Source organism: Ammospiza nelsoni, chromosome 22 (genome assembly GCF_027579445.1).
Source record: "Ammospiza nelsoni isolate bAmmNel1 chromosome 22, bAmmNel1.pri, whole genome shotgun sequence".
In the NCBI taxonomy this organism is placed as follows: domain Eukaryota; kingdom Metazoa; phylum Chordata; class Aves; order Passeriformes; family Passerellidae; genus Ammospiza; species Ammospiza nelsoni.
The window spans coordinates 5,960,386-5,979,792 of record NC_080654.1 but is presented as its reverse complement, the minus strand read 5'-3'; the positions used below and the strand labels follow the sequence as shown (position 1 = coordinate 5,979,792).

The 19,407-nt window shown below is 55.7% G+C and overlaps 2 protein-coding genes across 3 annotated transcripts in view; one reads left to right on the top strand and one right to left on the bottom strand.

Moving 5' to 3' along the window:
- The first annotated feature begins 1,645 nt into the window (after positions 1–1,645).
- Positions 1,646–14,691, top strand: MFAP2 (microfibril associated protein 2). Of its 2 annotated transcripts, none has more exons than XM_059487324.1 (9): positions 1,646–1,777; positions 6,832–6,923; positions 11,079–11,165; positions 12,410–12,436; positions 12,540–12,626; positions 13,174–13,215; positions 13,380–13,467; positions 13,561–13,634; positions 14,495–14,691. In XM_059487324.1, exons 2-9 carry the CDS (start codon positions 6,887–6,889, stop codon positions 14,596–14,598), a joined length of 546 nt encoding a protein of 181 aa, XP_059343307.1. In that variant the 5' UTR covers positions 1,646–1,777; positions 6,832–6,886; the 3' UTR covers positions 14,599–14,691. The 2 variants fall into 2 exon arrangements, with proteins under 2 accessions (XP_059343307.1, XP_059343306.1); XM_059487323.1 differs by lacking the exon at positions 1,646–1,777 and adding an exon at positions 1,831–1,893.
- A 1,579-nt stretch (positions 14,692–16,270) lies between these two features.
- The window catches only part of CROCC (ciliary rootlet coiled-coil, rootletin), a 33,772-nt gene continuing 30,635 nt past the window's right edge, over positions 16,271–19,407 (bottom strand). Inside the window, 5 exon segments of the mRNA XM_059487261.1 lie at positions 16,271–16,925; positions 17,290–17,400; positions 18,363–18,485; positions 18,754–18,990; positions 19,239–19,394. Of these exon segments, the coding sequence (XP_059343244.1) occupies positions 16,875–16,925; positions 17,290–17,400; positions 18,363–18,485; positions 18,754–18,990; positions 19,239–19,394 (678 nt within the window). The 3' untranslated portion in view covers positions 16,271–16,874.

Here is a 19,407-nt window from a genome sequence, read left to right as displayed (position 1 = left end):
CATTCCTCAGCCTGGAAACTGAGGTATTTTGGGGTCCTTTATGTGGTTTTACTCATTCATCATCGAAGTGTTTTATCCTGGCAGCTGGAGTGGTTTGGGGTCCTTTGGGTGATTTTGGGGTCCTTTGGGTGATTTTTACCCATCCTTTAGCCTGGAAACTGAGGTTTTGGGGCCCTGAGGGTGGTTTTACCCCTCCTTCATCGAGATGTTTTGGGGTCCTTTGTGTAGTTTTACCCATCCTTCATCCTGGAAATTGAGGTGGTTTTGGGATCCTTTGGGTGGTTTTAGGGATCCTTTTGGTGGTTTGGGGATCCTTTGTGTGCTTTTGGGGTCCTTTAGGTGGGTTTTACCCATCCTTCATCCTGGAAAACCAGAGGAGAGGAGATGGAAGCACCTTCCAGCCCCATCTACCTCTCATCCTGCTCTGAAAATCCCTTCTTTCTTCCATTTTGCACCTCTCCGAGCCTGTCCCGGTGCTCAGCCCTCGGCACAACCCAGCGTGGGCTGCTGGGAATCCAATCCCACGGGAGAAAATCTCCTCTGCCCACCCCACCCCATCTCCAGACACCTCCTCTCTCCACCCCAGTGCCCTCCCTTTGCTCCTTTCCTGAATTTTTCACCCCAAACCCGCAGCATTCACCCCCAGCTCTGGCTCTGTGTCCCTGCCGAGCTCAGGGGGTTTGGGATCATCCTGATCCCACCGGGATCCTCCTGCAGGAGCGGGGAAAGGGGGCCCGGGGGCTGCAGAGCGGGATTTGGGTGATCTGGGTCCTTTTCCAGCCCCATCCCGGGTGAGGAAAGTGGGATTTGGGTGATTTGGGACCTTTTCTTGACCTGTCCCAGATGGGGAGAGTGGGATTTGGGTTATCTGGGACCTTTTCCCGACCTGTCTGGTGGGGAAAACGGGATTTGGGTGATCTGGGACTTTTTCAAGCCCCATCTTGTGGGGAAAGTGGGATTTGGGTGATTTGGGTCCTTTTCCCGTCCCGGGCGGGGAAAGCGGGATTTGGGTGATTTGGGACCTTTTCCATCCCCGTCCCGAGTGGGGAAAGCGGGATTTGGGTGATTTGGGATCTTTTCCCAACCCCTCTGGTGGGGAAAGTGGGATTTGGATGATTTGGGACCTTTTCCAGCCCCGTCCCGGATGGGGAGAGTGGGATTTGGGTGATCTGAGACCTTTTCCTGCCCCGTCTGATGTGGAAAGCGGGATTTGGGTGATTTGGGTCCTTTTCCTGCCCCGTCTGGTGTGGAAAGGGAGATTTGGATGATCTGGGACCTTTTCCCGCCCCGGGTGTGGAAAGCGGGATTTGGGTGATCTGGGTCCTTTTCCCGCCCCGTCCCGGGACAAATCCCCCTCGGGGTCGCAGCATCCTCGCCGCTGGGGGGGAATCGGGATCCTCCCCTGGATCCCGTGATCCCAGCATCCCAATTTTGGGGGTGCAGTGATTTTTTTTTTTCCCCAAGAGCTGACGAGGTGGCAGAAAAAAATCCCGGAGCTGCTCCTTCCATCCCTCCCTCCCTCCCTGCAGCCCCGCAAACCCCGGATCCTCCCCCTCCTCGCTTTTCCATGGATTTAAAGCTCATCCCGCCGGGGAAAAAAACCCAAAACCAACAATACACCCCGTCCCCAGCGCCCCTGGCAGCGGGGCGTTCTCACGGGTGGTTTTTGGGGTTATTTTGGGAGTTTTCCCGGCTTTCCCCCTCCCAGGCAGCGCGGGAGGAGAAAGGGGCCGGCTCAGGTGCGGCTTTAGGACCCAGCGGATCCCCCGTGCTGGAGGTAGGAGGGTTTTTTTGGGTTTTTGGGTTTTTTTTTGTTTTTTCTGTCTCTCATTTCAAGAGTTTTGGGGAAGCAGAGAGAGGAGAGCGAGGCGAGGGCAGAGCCGGCACTCACTGGTAAGGACCAGGCGAGGGAAACCCCCCAGAAATTCCCAGGAATTCCGGGGACCCCCCCACATCAGCAAACGGGGCTGAACCCCCATTTTGGGGACTTTGTGAAATCACCTTTAAAACTCCATCGGTTAAGAGCTTGGAAAAGTTGTTTTCGGCTTTTTAACCTCACAAAGCCAAACCCCCCTCGATTTTTGGGGGGCTGAAGGAGCGGCGGCCGGGTGGGGGGAAGGGGCCCTTCTGTGAGGCCTGACAATTACTGGAGATTTTTAACCACTTCCAAAAAGTCTAAAAATATCCTAAAGTCTGGAGGAAGCCGTGGGTTTGTTGATTTTTTGTGGTTTTTTTTTTTTTTTTCTTTTCCATCCTGGAAAGAGATTGTAGAAAATGGATCTTTTATTCCAATTTATTTGGGGGGGGACGGGTCCCCGAGGAAAAGGTGATGTGTGAAAACGGGGATGGGGGGCACTAAGTTCCTTACCTCTGGTCGGGGGCCAAAAAAATTTAAAAATTGGAGTCTTTTAATATTCCCTTTGTTCTCCCACTCTCTGGCAACGGGAGAGCTCAAAAAAAAAAAAAAAAAAGAAAAAAAAAGAAAAAAAAAGAAAAAGAAAGAAAGGGGAAAAAAGAAAAAGAAAAGAAAGGAAAATAGGGGGAAAAAAAGAAAAGCTGAGGGAGGGGGGAAATGCTGGGGGAAGGTGGGGTTTAGCAGAATGAAAGGGATTGTGGTGTTCTTTCTCCGGGGTTGATTGTTCCCAGATGTGCAGTTGCAAAAACATCTGGCGCGGTCGGAGCCGCCGGACCCCCGCACGGAGGGAGCGGAGCTGGGGAAGGGAAGGGGGAACAGCGGGGCCCTCCCGGCGGGGACGGGGGGGACGGGCCTGGGGGCGGCTTCAGCCCCTCCTCGGTGCCTTGGGGAACGGAGGATGTGTGGGCATGTCGTGGGCATGTCGTGGGCATGTCGTGGGCATGTCGTGGGCATGTCGGCGTCGCTCCGGGGTCTCCGTCGGGAGCAGCCGCTGGCGTCGCCGTCGGGGCAGACGTGACCCGACTGTCCCCATCCCGCGGCCAAACCCTGCGAGCTCCAGCCAAGATTGGGGGGAATTCAGGGAATTGGAGCTCGGGAGAAGCTGTGCAGGCTGGAAACGGGGCTGGCAGGGAGGGCACTGCGGAGCGGTGTGCTTGGGAGGGTGGGAGGATGGAGGGGATGGCTCCAGAGGGGGTGTCTGTCCCTGTATCCAGAGGAGGTGTCTGTCCCTCCATCCAGAGGTGGTGTCTGTCCCTCCATCCGTCTGTCTGTCCATGCATCCATCCATCCATCCATCCATCCATGGATTCGATCCATTCATTCATCCATCCATCCATCCATCCATCCGTCATCCATCCATCCATCCATCCATCCATCCATCCATCCATCCATCCATCCGTCCATCATCCATCCATCCATCCATCCATCCATCCATCCATCCATCCGTCCATCATCCATCCATCCATCCATCCATCCATCCATCCATCCATCCATCCATCATCCATCCATCCATCCATCCATCCATCCATCCATCCATCCGGTGCTGTCCAGGACCCCAGCTCTGCCAGCCTGGCAAAGCCTCCAGAGGCATCGCTGGTCCAGTTCATCCCAGTCCCTTTAATCACAGACGTTCCAGGACAGCTCCTGGGCCGTGGTGGGGAGCAGACACGGCCTGTCCCACCACAGCCAGGGCTGAGGGCTCTGATCCAGCCCAGCTGGGACCGGCTCCATGGATTCCCAAAGCTGGGAAGGGTCTGTAGTCAGCACCTCCTGCAGCTCCAGCCCTGGGGAGGAGGAGGAGGAGGAGGTTCCCATGGGATGAGCTGTGGGGAAGGGGCTGCAGAACGGGTCCTGAGGGTGCCCTGATGGTGCTGGAGAGGACCTAGGGCCCAGAGAGTGCCACAGGCTGAGCTTGGTGCAGGACAAGGGCCCTGGAAGGCGCCTTCAGTCACTGGGATGGCAGGGAAACGGGACTTGGGGATGGAGCGGGATGGGATCCCTGGAGGATCCCACACTGGAGCAGGATGGGGTCCCTGGAAGGTGCAGGATGTGATCCCTGGAAGGTGCAGGATGGGATCTCTGGAGGATCCCACATTGGAGCAGGATGGGATCCCTGGAAGATCCCACACTCTGAATCTAGTGTAGAATGGGATCCCTGAAAGGTTCAGGATGGGATCCCTGGAGGATCCCACATTGGAGCAGGATGGGGTCCTTGGAAGATACAGAATGGGATCCCTGGAGGATCCCAGTCTCTGGATTTGGTGTGGGATGGGATCCCTGGAAGGTTCAGGATAGGCTTCCTGGATGATCTCACACTCTGGATCTGATGCAGGATGTGGTCCCTGGAGGATCCCACACTTGGGCTGGTGTGGGATGGGATCCTTAGAGGGTCCCACACTCTGGAACTGGTGCAGAATGGGATCCCTGGAAGGTTTGGGATGTGATCCCTGGAGGATCCCACTCTGGAGCTGGTGCAGAATGGGATCCCTGGAGGATCCCACATTGGAGCAGGATGGGATCCCTGGAAGGTTCAGGATGGGATCCCTGGAGGATCCCACATCGGAGCAGGATGGGATCCCTGGAAGGTGCAGGATGGGATCTCTGGAGGATCCCACATCGGAGCAGGATGGGATCCCTGGAAGGTTCAGGATGGGATCTCTGGAGGATCCCACATTGGAGCAGGATGGGATCCCAGGAAGGTGCAGGATGGGATCTCTGGAGGATCCCACATTGGAGCAGGATGGGATCCCTGGAAGGTGCAGGATGGGATCTCTGGAGGATCCCACATTGGAGCAGGATGGGATCCCAGGAAGGTGCAGGATGATCCCTGGAAGATCCCACCCTCCAGAGCCGCTCTGCCCGGTCCCACTGACCCTTCCCGGCTGTTGTGGGGCTGGAGCCCCATTCCCCCAGGATCTCTCCAGGAAGCTCTCCCAGCACGGGGGGTTGATGTTCCTGCACCGCAGGGATGAGATTCAAAGGGCTCCTCTCCCCCGTGCCTCAGTTTCCCCCTCCAGCAGCAGAGCCGGGAGAGCCTGGGGAGGATCCCCCCACCCGAGCGCTGGGAATGCCGGTGGGATTCATCCTCAAACCCCTTCCCCCGGATTTCAGAGGAGTTTTGGGGGAGAATTTCTCTTTTTCCCTCGGTTTTCCCCCTGGAGCTGGCTGGGGATGGGGGAAGGGCTGCGGCATTCCTGGCAATCCCGGCCTTGGCCCCTCGTCCCGCCGGGAGCAGCAGGCTTGGAAAACGCCGGGAAGCTCCCGAGCTCCCTGAGCTCCCAAAGCCCACGGGATTCCTCTAAAATCTGGGATTTTCTCCTCAAATCCCCACATTCCTTTGGATTTAGGGGACGCCCTAAATGCAGCAACCCCCGAAACAAATCCTCACGCAAGGAATTGGAAACCTCGGGAAAGGAGCTCAAAATTTCCACTCAGGGGGGTCTGGCCCTCTCCTCCCACATCCTGAAGTGATGCTGGGAATGATCCCAACATCCTGGGAGTGATCCCAGGAGTGATCCCAACATCCCAGGAATGATCTCGACATCCTGGGAGTGATCCTGGAAGCAATCCCAACATCTTGGGAATGATCCTGGCAGTGATCATTCCGACATCCCGGGAATTATCCCAGATCCTGGCAGCGATCCCCACTCCCCAGGAGGGATCCCGGCATCCCAGGAATGATCCCGGGGGTGATCCCACATCCCACTGGGATTTCTCCTCCCTGCTCTGCCCGAGGGACATTCCAGGGTTTGGTCCTTGCAAATCCCCTGGGAATGGGCGGGAGGCATTTTTGGGGAAATTTCTTCATCTCTGAGGACTGGGAGGAGGATGTTTTTAGAGCCAGCTCCGGGGGACACCCGGGATGGGGCAGTGTCCCTGTGTGTCCCTGCGTGTCCCTGTGTGTCCCTGCGTGTCTCTGTGCCTCCCTGCGTGTCCCTGAGTGTCCCTGCGTGTACTGGGTGTCCCTGTCTGTCCCTGCGTGTCCCTACATGTCCCTGTGCATCCCTGTGTGTCCCTTTATGTCCCTGTGTGTCCTTGAGTGTCCCTGCGTGTCCTTCAGTGTGCCTGTGTGTCCCTGCGTGTCCCTGAGTGTCCGTCTGTCCCTACATGTCCCTGTCTGTCCCTACATGTCCTTGCCTGTCCCTGAGTGTCCCTACATGTCCCTTCATGTCCCTGTGTGTCCCTGCATGTCCTCATGTGTCCCTGCATGTCCCTGTGTGTCCCTGAATGTCCCTGCATGTCCCTGTCTGTCCCTGAGTGTCCCTGTGTGTCCCCGTGTGTCCCTCTGCATCCCTGCGTGTCCCTGAGTGTCCCTGTGTGTCTGTCTGTCCCTACATGTCCCTGTGTGTCCCTGCCTGTCCCTGAGTGTCCCTGTGTGTCCCTTCATGTCCCTGTGTGTCCCTGCATGTCGTTGCATGTCCCTGTGTGTCCCTGCATGTGCCTGTGTCCCTGCCTGTCCCTGAGTGTCCCTTTGTGTCCCTGAATGTCCCTGTGTGTCCCTGCCTGTCTCTGCATGTCCCTGTGCATCCCTTTGTGTCCCTTTGTGTCCCTGCGTGTCCGTCTGTCCCTACATGTCCCTGCGTGTCCCTGCATGTCCCCGTGTGTCCCTGCGTGTCCCTGAGTGTCCCCACATGTCCCTGCGTGTCCCTGCGTGTCCCTGCGTGTCCCCGTGTGTCCCTGAGTGTCCCCACATGTCCCTGCATGTCACTGTGTGTCCCTGCATGTGCCTGAGTGTCCCTGTGCATCCCTGAGTGTCTCTGCATGTCGTTGCCTGTCCCTATGTGTCCCTGTGTGTCCCTGTGCGTCCCTGCCTGTCCCTGTGTGTCCCTGCCTGTCCCTGTGTGTCCGTCTGTCCCTGCCTGTCCCTGTGTGTCCCTGCGTGTCCCCTCCCTCTGAATTCCCTCTGTTGCCCCCAGACTCCTCCGGCTGCATCCCGGCCGCGCTCCCGCCCTGTCCCGGCATTCCAGCAGGATGAGAGCGGCGGAGCTCCTGGTGCTGTGTCTGCCAGGTCAGTGTCCCTGCCTGTCCCTGTGCCACCCCCGAGCCCCCAGCACCGTCTGGGTCATCCCAATCCACATTTTCAATATCCACTTTTACCCGTTTTCCTCATTTTTAAACCCCAGGACACAACTGGAGGGTCCAAACGCTCATTTTCAGCATCTAAACCCCATATCTAGGGACAAAAACCTAATTTTTTTGTGCCCCCAAGCCTCATTTTTGCATCCCAAAACTTCATTTTTGTGTTCCAAATCCTCATTTTTGTGCCCCAAACCCTCATTTTTAGATCCCAAACCCTCATTTTTGTGCCCCAAACCCTCATTTTTGTGTCCCAAACCCTCATTTTTGCATCCCAAAACCTCATATTAACATCCCTAAACCTCAGTTTTACATCCCAAATCTTCGCTTTTGGAGCCCAAAGCTCTGGTTCTGTGGTTGAAAACCTCATTTTTTTATGGTGAAAACCCTCATTTTCAAGTCCCAAGTGCCCTTTCTGAGGTCTTAAAGTTAATCTTAATGCCCAAAGTTCGGTTTTGAAAGTCCAAAGCTTCTGATTTAGAGGCCAAAGTTTTGTTTCTGGACGCAAATACTCAATGCTTTGGTCCAAAGCCTCATTTTTGCATCCCAAAACCTCATTTTTATGCTCCAAATCCTAATTTTTAGGTCCCAAACCCTCATTTTTGTGTCCCAAAACCTTCATTTTAACATCCCTAAACCTCAGTTTTACATCCCAAATCTTCACTTTTGGAGCCCAAAGCTCTGATTCTGTGGTTGAAAACCTCATTTTTTATGGTGCAAACCCTCATTTTCAAGTCCCAAGTGCTCTTTCTGAGGTCTAAAAGTTCATCTTAATGCCCAAAATCTCATTTTTAAGGACCAAAGTACGGTTTTGAAAGCCTAAAGCCTCTGATTTAGGGCCAAAGTTTTGTTTATAGACCCAAATACTCAATGCTTTGGTCCAAAGCCTCATTTTTACCTTCCAGAACCTCATTGTGGGGATCGAATCCTCCAAAAATGCATTTTTAGGGTGCAAAGTGTTAATTTTTGGAAGTAAGGCATCATTTGAAGTGGCCACAACTCCCAGTGGTTTTTGGGTGGCTGCTCCATCACTCTTACTCCCCAAAATTCCCCCAAATCCCACTTTGGGCTCATTTTTAGGGCTGGCAATGGCTCTGAGCCGGCTCCAAGTGAGTTGGGACGTGGAGGTGGCACAAAATGGGGCAAATTCCAGGGAAATGGGGTTTATAGCCCTGGGGATGGCAGAGGGGACGGCAGCGAGCAGGAGGGGATGGGGATGGAGCCAGGAGAGGTTTGGGAGGTTTGGGTGGAAGGGGCTGCACACAAAGGGGGGACACAGGGAAACATCCCGGGGTGAGGGAAGGGGCTGGAGACCCAAACCCTGTCCCGAGAGCATTCCCAGCCCAGGGTGATCCTGAACGGGACATGGAGGGATGGAGCAGAGGGAGAGAGAGTGGGGTGAGCTGAGCCCCATTCCCGGGGATTCCAATCCTTTCCCAGTGATTCCAATCCCTTCCTGGGGATTCCAATCCTTTCCCAAGGATTCTGGTCCCTTCCTGGGAATTCTGATCCCTTCCTGGGGATTCCAGTCCTCTCCCAGGATGCCAATCCCTTCCCGGAGATTCTCATCCCTTCCCAGAGATTCCCGTCCCTTCCCAGTGATTCCAATCCCTTCCCGGGATTCCGGCCCCTTCCTGGGCATTCTGATCCCTTCCCAGGGATTCTGATCCCTTCCCAGAGATTCTGGTCCTTTCCTGGGATTCCAATCCCTTCCCAGAGATTCCCATCTCTTCCCATGGATTCCAATCCTTTCCTGGGGATTCCAATCCTTTCCCGTATTCCAATCCCTTCCCAGGATTCTGGCTCCTTCCTGGGGATTCTGATCCCTTCCCAGGGATTCCAGTCCCTTCCTGGGATTCCAATCTCTTCCCAGGGATTCCGATCCCTTCCTGAGGATTCTGGTTCTTTCCTGGGGATTCCCATCCCTTCCCAATGATTCCAGTCCCTTCCTGGGATTCCAGTCCCTCCCCAGAGATTCTTATGTCTTCCTGGATATTCCCATCCCGTCCTGGGATTCCCAACCCTTCCCGGGGTTTCCAATCCTTTCCCAGGGATTCCAAACCCTTCCTGAGGATTCCAGTCCCTTCCCGAGAATTCTGATCCCTTCCCCGGGATTCCAATCCCTTCCCAGAAATTCCCATCCCTTCCCAGTGATTCCAATCCATTCCTGGGGATTCCAAACCCTTCCTGAGAATTCTGATCCCTTCCTGAGGATTCCAATCCCTTCCCAGGGATTCTGGTCCTTTCCAGGAATTCCAATCCCTTTCCAGGGATTTCAGTCCCTTCCCAGGAATTCAAATCCCTTCCTGGAGATTCTCATCCCTTCCCAAGAATTCCAATCCCTTTCCTGGATTTCAATCCCTTCCCAGGATTCTGATCCCTTCCTGGGATTCCAAACACTTCCTGGGGATTCTGATCCCTCCCCGGGGATTCTCATCCTTTCCTGGGGATTCCAATCCCTTCCTGGGATTCCAATCCCTTCCCGGGGTTTCCAATCCTTTCTCAGGGATTCCAATCCTTTCCCTGGGGGATTCTGGTCCCTTCTCGAGGATTCCAATCCCTTCCCAGGGATTCCAATCCCTTCCTGAGAATTCTGATCCCTTCCTGGGGATTCCAATCCTTTCCCATGATTCTGGTCCCTTCCCAGGGATTCCAATCCCTTCCTGAGGATTCCAATCCCTTCCTGGAAATTCTCATCCTTTCCTGGGGATTCCAGTCCCTTCTCAGATCCTAATCCCTTCCCAAGAATTCCAGTCCCTTCCTGGGGATTCCAATCCCTTCCTGGATTCAAATCCCTCCCCAGGGATTCCCATCCCTTCCTGGGGATTCTGATCCCTTCCCAGGATTCCAATCTCTTCCTGGAGATTCCCATCCCTTTCCTGGGATTCCAAACCCTTCCTGAGGATTCCAATCCCTTTCTGGGTATTCCAATCCTTTCCCAGGAATTCCCATCCCTCCCAGGATTCCAATCCCTTCCCTGGATTCCGGCCCCTTCCTGGGGATTCTGGTCCTTTCCCAGGAATTCCAATCCCTTCCCATGGATTCCAATCCTTTCCCGAGGATTCTGGTCCCTTCCCAGGAATTCCCATCCCCTCCCAGGATTCCAATCCCTCCCTGGGAATTCCGGTCCCCCCGACCCTTCCACGCTGGATTTGGAGCTGTTTCCCCCCGGATCCGTGGCAGGATGAGCTCCCAGGGGACGGAGGGGTTTGGAGCATCCCGGGATCAGCGGGGCCGTGGCTGCCGGGATCCTCTGGGGTCAGCCAGGGACCCCGGGCAGGGCTGATCCTGCATCCCTGAGCATCCCAAACCCTTCTCCCGCTCTCCGGGGGCGGCGGGGCCCTAAGGACAGAGGGGGGGATTGGGGATGGTGGGAGCAGGGATCAGGCTGGGGGTGTCCGTGGGAACCCCAAATCCTGGGCAGGGGTGTCTGTTGGAATCCCAGATCCCAGTTGGGGTGTCCATGAGAACCCAAATCCTGGTTTGGGGTGTCCATGGGAATCCTGGTTTGGGCTATCTGTGAGAATCCCAGATCCTGTTTTTGGGGTGTCCATGGGAATCCCAGATCCCGGTTTGGGGTGTCCATGGGAATCCCAAATCCCAGTTTGGGTTGTCCATGGGAATACCAGATCCCATTTTTGGGGTGTTCATTGGAATCCCAGATCCCAGTTTGGGGTGTCCATGGGAATCCCAGATCCCAGTTTGGGGTGTCCATGGGAATCCCAGATCCCAGTTTGGGGTATCTATGGGGATCCCAAATCCTGGTTTGGGGTATCTGAGGGAATCCCAGACCCCTGTTTCGTGTTTCCATGGGAATCCCAGACCCAGTTTGGTGTGTCCATGGGAATCCTGGTTTGGGGTCTGTGAGAATCCCAAATCCTGTTTTTGGGGTGTCCATGGGAATCCTAGATCCCAGTTTGGGGTGTCCATGGGAATCCCAGATCCCAGTTTGGGGTGTCCATGGGAATACCAGATCCCATTTTTGGGGTGTCCATGGGAATCCCAGATCCCGGTTTGGGGTGTCCATGGAATCCCAGGTCCCGTTTTTGGGGTGCTGTGCCCCGCTGACCCCGGCCCTGTCCCGCAGCGCTCCTGGTGCAGGGACAGTTCAGCCGCTTCGAGGGCATCACCTACCCCGAGCCAGTGCAGTACTCCCAGTACGACCAGCAGGCAGGTGAGAGCCCGCGCCGGCACCGCCCCGCCCCGTCCGTCCCTCTCCCGGACAGACAGACACACAGACAGACAGACAGACACCCCTCTGATCTTGATCTGGACAGACAGACACCCATCCCTCTGATCCAGACAGGCAGACACCAGACACACATCTCTCTGAACCTGATCCGGACAGACGGACACCCACCCCTCTGATCCAGACAGACAGACACACATCCCTCTGAACCTGATCCGGACAGACAGACACTCATATCTCTGATCCAGACAGACAGACACCCATCCCTCTGATCATCCCTCTTGTGCTCCGTTCTTTTCCTCCGCCCCTGGAATTCCCAGCCTTCCCAGCTCCTCCCTCTGCTCTCACTGGCAATTCTTTATTAAATCTTTTTCAATTCTTATTAAACTTTTATCAAATACTTTATTAAACATTTATCCAATTCTTTATTAACCCTTTATCCAATTCTTTATTAACCCTTTATCAATTCCTTATTAACCTTTTATCCAAAACCTTTTTTAAACCTTTACTGAATACTTTATTAAACATTTATCCAATTCCTTGTTAAACCTTTATCCAATTCTTTATTAACCTTTATCCAATTCCTTATTAAACCTTTATCAAATACTTTATTAAACATCTATCCAATTCTTTATTTCCCTTTATCCAATTCTTTATAAACCCTTTATCTAATATTTATTTCTTATCCCTTTATCCAATTCCTTATTAACCCTTTATCCAAATCTTTATTAAACATCTGTCCAATTCTTTATTTCCCTTTATCCAATTCTTTATTAGTCCTTTATCTAATACTTTATTAACCCTTTATCTAATACTTTATTAACCCTTTATCCAATTCTTTATTAAACCTTTATCAATTCCTTCTTATTAATCCTTTATCCAATTCCTTTTTAAACTTTTATCCTTCATTAACCCTTTATCCAATTCCTTATTAACCCTTTATCCAAAACTTTATCAAACATCTAACCAATTCTTTATTTCCCTTTATCCAATTCTTTATTAAACCTTTATCCAACTATTTATTAGAACTTCATCCAATTATTTTTTGAACCTTCATCCATCCCCAGTCCCCAGCTGTGGGAAGTGGCCCAGGCTCATCCCTGGGGGGGTTGGATGGAGTTTTCCCGACCCACCAGGGAATTCCAGGGGTCTCATTTCCCACCCCCAGTCCCCACGGGATGAGCTCTCTCCCCAAACCCTCCCTCAGCCTGTTTCTGTTTTATCCCCAGAAATTCAGGATTACTACGACTACCACGGTGAGTGTTTCCCTCTGGGATGCAGGGGAGGGGGGGATCAGGATTTGGAGATTTGGGGACTTGGGGATTTGGGGGTGTCCCTGCACGGGGTCTCTCCCTGCAGATGTCACCCCCCGAGCCCCGGAGGAGCAGTTCCGGTACCAATCCCAGCAGCAATCCCAGCAGGAAACGGTGCCAGCCCCGACCCCAGGTGGGTGACAGCCCCCAAGGTGGGTGACAGCCCCTCCAGGACAGGTGACAGCCCCTAAAGTGGGTGACAGCCCCCAGCGTGGGTCACAGCCCCCCAGAGCAGCCGGTGGGTGCCAAGGGTGCTCCAGACCTAAAATCCAGGGAAGGGGCAGGGAGATGCTTCTGCCTCATCCTGAAATTTCATCCCCTGTCCCCCTTATCTCCTGTCCCCTTGTCCCCCTGTCCCCTCTCCGCTGTCCCATTCCCTGTCCCCCTGTCCCCTGTCCCCTGTTCCCTGTCCCCTTGTTCCTCTCTCCCCTGTCCCCCTGTCCCTCTGTCTCTCTGTCTCCTGTCCCCGTGTCCCCCTGTCCCCTTTTCCCCGTCCCCTGTTCCCCTGTTTCATTCCCTGTTCCCCTGCCCCACTCTCCCCGTGCCCTGTCCCCTGTCCTCCTGTCACCTGTCCCATTCCCTGTCCCCGTCCCGTGTCCCGTGTCCTCCTCTCCCCTGTCCCCTGTTCCCTGTCCCCCTATCTCGTGTCCCCTGTCCCTCTGTCCCTCTGTCCCCCTCAGCTGCGGTGCCCGAGACGGAGCCCACGGAGCCGGGACCGCTCGGTGAGTGCCGATCCCATTCCCGTTCCCATTCCCTGGGCCTGGGTCCCACCGTTCTCCCCGGGAGCGGGGCTGTGCCACCGCGGGGGAACAGCCGGGGCGGGGGGAGGCGACAATCGGGGCAGGGTGAGGAGGAATTCCCGGGAATTGCCCGTTCCCTGCCGCAGACTGCCGGGAGGAGCAGTACCCCTGCACCCGGCTCTACTCCGTGCACAAGCCCTGCAAGCAGTGCCTGAACGAGATCTGCTTCTACAGGTGCGTGAGGGGCGGGAAACATCCCCGATCCTTTTGATTGGGGCTTTGGGAACCGCTTCACATCCCCATCCTTTCTATCCCAAACCATTCCAGCCTCCGCCGGGTTTATGTCATCAACAAGGAGATCTGCGTCCGCACCGTGTGCGCCCACGAGGAGCTGCTGCGAGGTGAGCGAGAAACCGGCACCGTCCCCGTCCCAATCCCGTTTTTCCCCCAAATTCCGGGGAGGGAAAATCCGGTAAGCGAGAAACAGGGACCGTCCCTGTCCCAATCCCGTTTTTCCCCCAAATTCCGGGGAGGGAAAATCCGGTAAGCGAGAAACCGGGACCGTCCCTGTCCCAATCCCGTTTTTCCCCCAAATTCCGGGGAGGGAAAATCCGGTAAGCGAGAAACAGGGACCGTCCCTGTCCCAATCCCGTTTTTCCCCCAAATTCCGGGGAGGGAAAATCCGGTAAGCGAGAAACAGGGACCGTCCCTGTCCCAATCCCGTTTTTCCCCCAAATTCCGGGGAGGGAAAATCCGGTGAGTGAGAAAATCCAGCGAGCGAGAAATGGGGTCCGTCCCCATCCCAATCACGATTTTCCCTGTAATTCGGGGAGGGAAAATCCCGCAGGACCAAAGCTCCCGAGATCCCCAGAGTAGAGTGGGGTCGGGATGTGGGATGGGCTCGGGGTGTGCCTCGATGGGGCGGGGGTCTCTCCCTGCTCTGGGGGTCTCGGGAGCTTTGGTCCTGCGAGATTTTGGGATGGGGCCAGGATGTAGGATGGGGTCGCTCCCGGTTTCTCGCTCACCGGATTTTCCCTCCAGGGAATGGAGATGCTTCTTCCCCATCCTGAAATTCCATCCACTCTCCCCCTTATCTCCTATCTCCTGTCCCCAGTGGGGCGGGGGTCCCTCGCTGCTCCCAAAGCTCCCGAGACCCCTGGAGCACAGCAGGGTCGTGATGTGGGGTGGGGCTGGGGGGCTTCCCTCGCTGCTCTCCCGGATTTTCCCCGATTATCCCGCGATAACCCCTCGCTCTCCTCAGCCGACCTGTGCCGGGACAAGTTCTCCAAGTGCGGGGTGATGGCCACGAGCGGCCTGTGCCAGACCGTGGGCGCGTCGTGCGCCCGCAGCTGCGGCGGCTGCTGAGCCCCGGCCCCGCTCCGGACCCGCCCCGCGCCGCCGCAGCCCCCGTGCATGACCGAGCAGCTCCCCGCAACGCCGGGACTCCCCTTGTCTTTGTGCACATAATAATTAAATCGGGGGGTTTGTTATTGCTGCGCCTTCCTCTGTTCCACGGAAGGGGGAGAAAGGGAGGGTCCCGAAGAGAGCAGAGGGGTCCTGCGGCTCCCGGCTCCTTCCTTTGGGGTTTATTCCTGATATTTGGGCTCCCAGCTCCTTCCTTTGGGGTTATTCCAAATTTCTGGACGCCTGGCTCCTTCCTTTGGTGTTATTCCCAATTTCTGGGCTTCTGGCTCCTTCCTTTGGTATTATTCCCCGTTTCTGGGTTCCCATCTCCTCTCTTTGGGATTATTCCCAATTTCTGGGCTCCTGGCTCCTTCCTTTGGGGTTATTCCCGATTTTTGGACTCCCAGCTCCTTCCTTTGAGGTTATTCCAAATTTTTGGGCTCCTGGCTTCTTCCCTTGGGGTTATTCCCAATTTTTGGGCTCCCGGGTCCTCTCTTTGGGGTTATTCCCAATTTCTGGGTTCCCTTCTCCTTCCTTTGGGGTTATTCCTGATTTTTGGGCTCCCAGCTCCTTCCTTTGGTATTAATCCCTGATTTTTGGGCTCCTGGCTCCTTCTTTTGGGATTATTCCATATTTCTGGGTTCCCTTCTCCTTTCTTTGGGATTATTCCCAATTTCTGGGTTCCCTTCTCCTTCCTTTGGGGTTATTGCTGATTTCTGGGCTCCCAGCTCCTTCCTTTGGAGTTATCCCAATTCTGGACTCCTGGCTCCCTCCTTTGGGGTTATTCCTGATTATTCCCAATTTCTGGGTTCCCAGCTCATTCCTTTGGGGTTATTCCCAAGTTTTGGGTTCCCAACTCCTTCCTTTGGGATTATTCCCAATTCTGGGCTCCCGGCTCCTTCCTTTGGGGTTATTCCAAATTTTGGGGAGGTTTCTGACAATTTGAACAATTCCCAGAGCTGCACAAAGGGTGTAGGATGATTTGGGGCGTTTAGGGCGCTTTGGGAGTAAAATGGTCAATTTTGGGGTGGTGGTTGGGGGATGTGGGGGCTCAGTTTGGGGCAGTTCCTATAGGAAGACGAGCTGTGTGGAAATGTTTGGGGTGAGGTCTGGGTCACTTACAGACAATAAAGGAGTTTGGGGAGGGTTTGGGGCTGGTTTTGGGGTGTTGCCCTGTGCCCCTACAGAAGGGTGGTGGGTGGGGCATCACAGTGAATTTCCCCTTTATAGGATGAATTTCTCATCTGTAGGTTGAATTTCCCCTCTATAGGGTGAAATTTTCATCTACAGGGTGAATCTCCCCTCTATAGGGTGCATTTCCTCTCTATTGGGTGAATTTTCCCCCAAAGCTTCTCTCTCATCTATAGGGTGCAGCTTTATCCTCATCGTTATTTGCTGTTTATTACGATTTCTTCTCCTTCACCCTTCATTATTAATTGTCATTATTGGGTTTTAATTATTGCTTATTTCTATTTATTCTTATTATTCATTATTATTTAGGGACCTCATTCAACCCAACCCAAATTTGGGCATTCTTAAAATGCCAAATTCCCCCAAAAAATCCCTCAGCACTCCCAGTTTGGATTTTCCATGTTTATTCCGGCTGGGACTGGGGATGGTCAGAGCCACCACCTCCCTTCCCACGGCTTTCCCACCCTTGGGAGCACCAGTAAAAACCCCCACTCCTAAAAATTCCATATAAAAACCCTGCTAGTTCCTAAAAAAAATCCTTCAAAAACACAAATCCAGGGATTTTTTTGTTAGAAAAAGGGGGGAAATTAGGATGGGGTGAGGGCAGAGCATGTTAGGCTGGAGGGGAATAAATCAATTGGGTCTTCTGGGGCTAAAACAAAGGAATATTCCCCATTTTTCCATTAAAAACTGCAACGGGAAAATGAATAAACCATCCATGAGGTCCCAGATTGTATCAAAAATAGACAAATTTGGTCGGCTGGTGGGAAAAGTGCAGCTTTTTCCTGGAGAAAAGGGAATCAGGGGACAAAAAACCCCTGTGGGATTGGAGCACAGGGATGGGGCTGGATCCTCCTCACCCCTGAGCGGAGCTGCTGCGGATTTTGGGATCAGGGATGGGGATGAGGATGAGGATGGATCCCCCCATCCCGGAGCTGTGCTGGTCCCTGCTGTGGATTTTGGGGTCGGGGATGAGGATGAGGATGGATCCCCCCATCCCGGAGCTGTGCTGGTCCCTGCGGATGTCCCGGAATTCCTGGAATTCCCTAAGTTCCGGTGGGATGTCGCTGCAGCTCCTGCTCCTTGAGCAGCGCGATCTGCAGGAGGAAGGGATGGAGGGGAGGCTGTGGGGCCAGGCCGTGTCCCCCAGGCTGTCCCTGTGTCCCCCAGGCTGTCCCTGTGTCCCCCCGGACCATGTCCCCATGTCCCCCAGGCTGTCCCTGTGTCCCCAGGCCGTGTCCCCAGGCTATGTCCCCGTGTCCCCCGGGGCTGTCCCCATGTCCTCCGGGCAGCGTCTCATGGGCTGTGTCCCTGTGTCCCCCCACGCTGTGTCCCCTGGGGCTGTCCCGTGTCCCCCAGGGCTGTCCCTGTGTCTCCCCAGGCTGTGTCCCCATGTCCATGAGGGCTGTGTCCCCCTCGCTGTGTCCCCGTGTCCCCCAGGCTGTCCCCGTGTCCCCTCACCTGCTCCTCCAGGCCGCCGCGGCCGAGCCGGAGCCGCTCCAGCTCCCGCTGCAGCTCCGTGGGATCCTCGGGGAGCGGTCGGGCCCGGAGCTCCAGCGCCGACACCTGAGCCTGTGGGGAGCGGAGCCCGGTACCAGGGATGGGCACGGGCACCCCGGGATGGGCACTGCCTGCATGGGCACACCAGGATGGGCACAGGCACCCCAGGATGGGCACAGCACCCTGGGATGGGCACGGGCACACCGGGATGGGCACTGCCTGCACGGGCACCCTGGGATGGGCACGGGCACCCTGGGATGGGCACGGGCACACCGGGATGGGCACTACCTGCACGGGCACCCCAGAACGGCCTGGAGCCAGCACGAGCACCAACAGCAACACCAACATCAACACCAACACCTCCATGGTGCTGGTGCTGGAGGAGCAGCACCAGCACCAACACCAGCATCAACAGCAACACCAACACCAACAGCAACACCAGCACCAACACCAGCACCAACACCAGCACCAACACCACCTTCCTGGTGTGGCCAGTGCCAACACCTCCCTGCCCCTGGAACCAGCCCAGCCCCTTCCCAGTACCAGGACCATTCCCATTGGGATGAGCCTGGCCCAATCCCAGCACCAGCACCACACTCGTTCCCAGCAGGATGAGCTCCTGAAGGAGCAGCCCCAACCCATGGATCGAGATCAGCCCCATCCCATGGATCGAGATCAGCCCCATCCCATGGATCGGGATCAGCCCCATCCCATGGATTGGGATCAGCCCCATCCCATGGATCGAGATCAGCCCCATCCCATGGATTGGGATCAGCTCCATCCCATGGATCGAGATCAGCCCCATCCCATGGATTGGGATCAGCCCCATCCCATGGATCAAGATCAGCCCCATCCCATGGATTGGGATCAGCCCCATCCCATGTATCGGGATCAGCCCCATCCCATGGATCGAGATCAGCTCCATCCCATGGATTGGGATCAGCCCCATCCCATGGATTGGGATCAGCCCCATCCCATCGATCAGCCCTTGCTCCATCCCCCGGACTGGGCTCAGCCCCGGCCCCGGGACCCACCCGCAGCACCTGGATGCGTTTCCGAGCCTCCTCCAGCTCCCGCTCGGCCGAGCCCGCGGGGGGATCCGGCCCCGCCCGGAGATCCGGCCCTGCCGGGAGCTGTGCGGGGCCGGGAGGGTCCCGCTCCTGCCCAAACACAGATAAACATTTATTAAAGTAAGTGCAATAGATAGAAAAATACCGATAAACCTTAATATATATTAGAGTTATATATATATGGCAATAGATCTAATACAGGCAATAGATCTAATATGGCAATTATCTAATATAGTATCAGGTAATTAGATATGATGATACAGGTATGAGATGATAATTAGATAATTAATTAGCCCATAAGGGTGTGGGACTCTGGGGTCAAAGATCAGCGAATTTGGGCTGCAGCCCCACTCACCTCCTGCTGCCGGTCCTGGGAGGGCTCCGGCGGCATTCCCTGTTCTGAGGGCGTTCCCGGCTCCCGGAGCATTCCCAGATCCCGGAGCATTCCCAGATCCCGGAGCACTCCCAGATCCCGTGGCACTCCCGGCTCCCGCAGCATCCCCAGCTCCCGCTGCTCCCGCAGCTGCTCCCGCAGCATTCCCTTCTCCCGCCGCGCCTCCGCCAGCGCCCGCCGCGCCTCCTCCAGCCCCTCCTGCGACACCGGGGGGGACAGCGGGACAGCCCCGTGACAACCGGGGACATCCCCAGGACAGCCCCGGGACATCCGGGGACAGCAGGGACCGGGCAAATGGGAGCACTGGGAGGGTTCAGAGGGAACTGGGAGTAGTGGGAGGGGGTTTAGAGAGAACTTGGAGGGCTGGGAGGGGGCTCACAGAGAATGAGGGGACTGGGAAGGGGCTCGGCAGGAGCTGGGGGCACTGGGAGCGGTTCCGGTCCCACCTGGAGCAGCCTCCGGTCCGTCTCGCCCGCGGCCAGCGCGTTCTGGAGCTGCAGGAGCCGCTCGTGGAGCGCGGAGCCGGCCGGAGCCTCCCCCTTGGAGCCGCTCCCCGGCGGCACCGGGAACAGCGGCCCCGAGCGGGACTCGGCGTGAGCCAGCTGGGAACGGAAC

What these genes read in the sequence shown, in the direction of transcription:
- MFAP2 (XM_059487324.1), top strand. Translation starts at nt 6,887, where the DNA reads ATGAGAGCGGCGGAGCTCCTGGTGCTGTGTCTGCCAG. An exon ending in CACGGAGCCGGGACCGCTCG is followed by an intron (nt 13,216 to 13,379) that starts GTGAGTGCCGAT and finishes TCCCTGCCGCAG; the next exon opens with ACTGCCGGGAGGAGCAGTAC. An exon ending in CCACGAGGAGCTGCTGCGAG is followed by an intron (nt 13,635 to 14,494) that starts GTGAGCGAGAAA and finishes CGCTCTCCTCAG; the next exon opens with CCGACCTGTGCCGGGACAAG.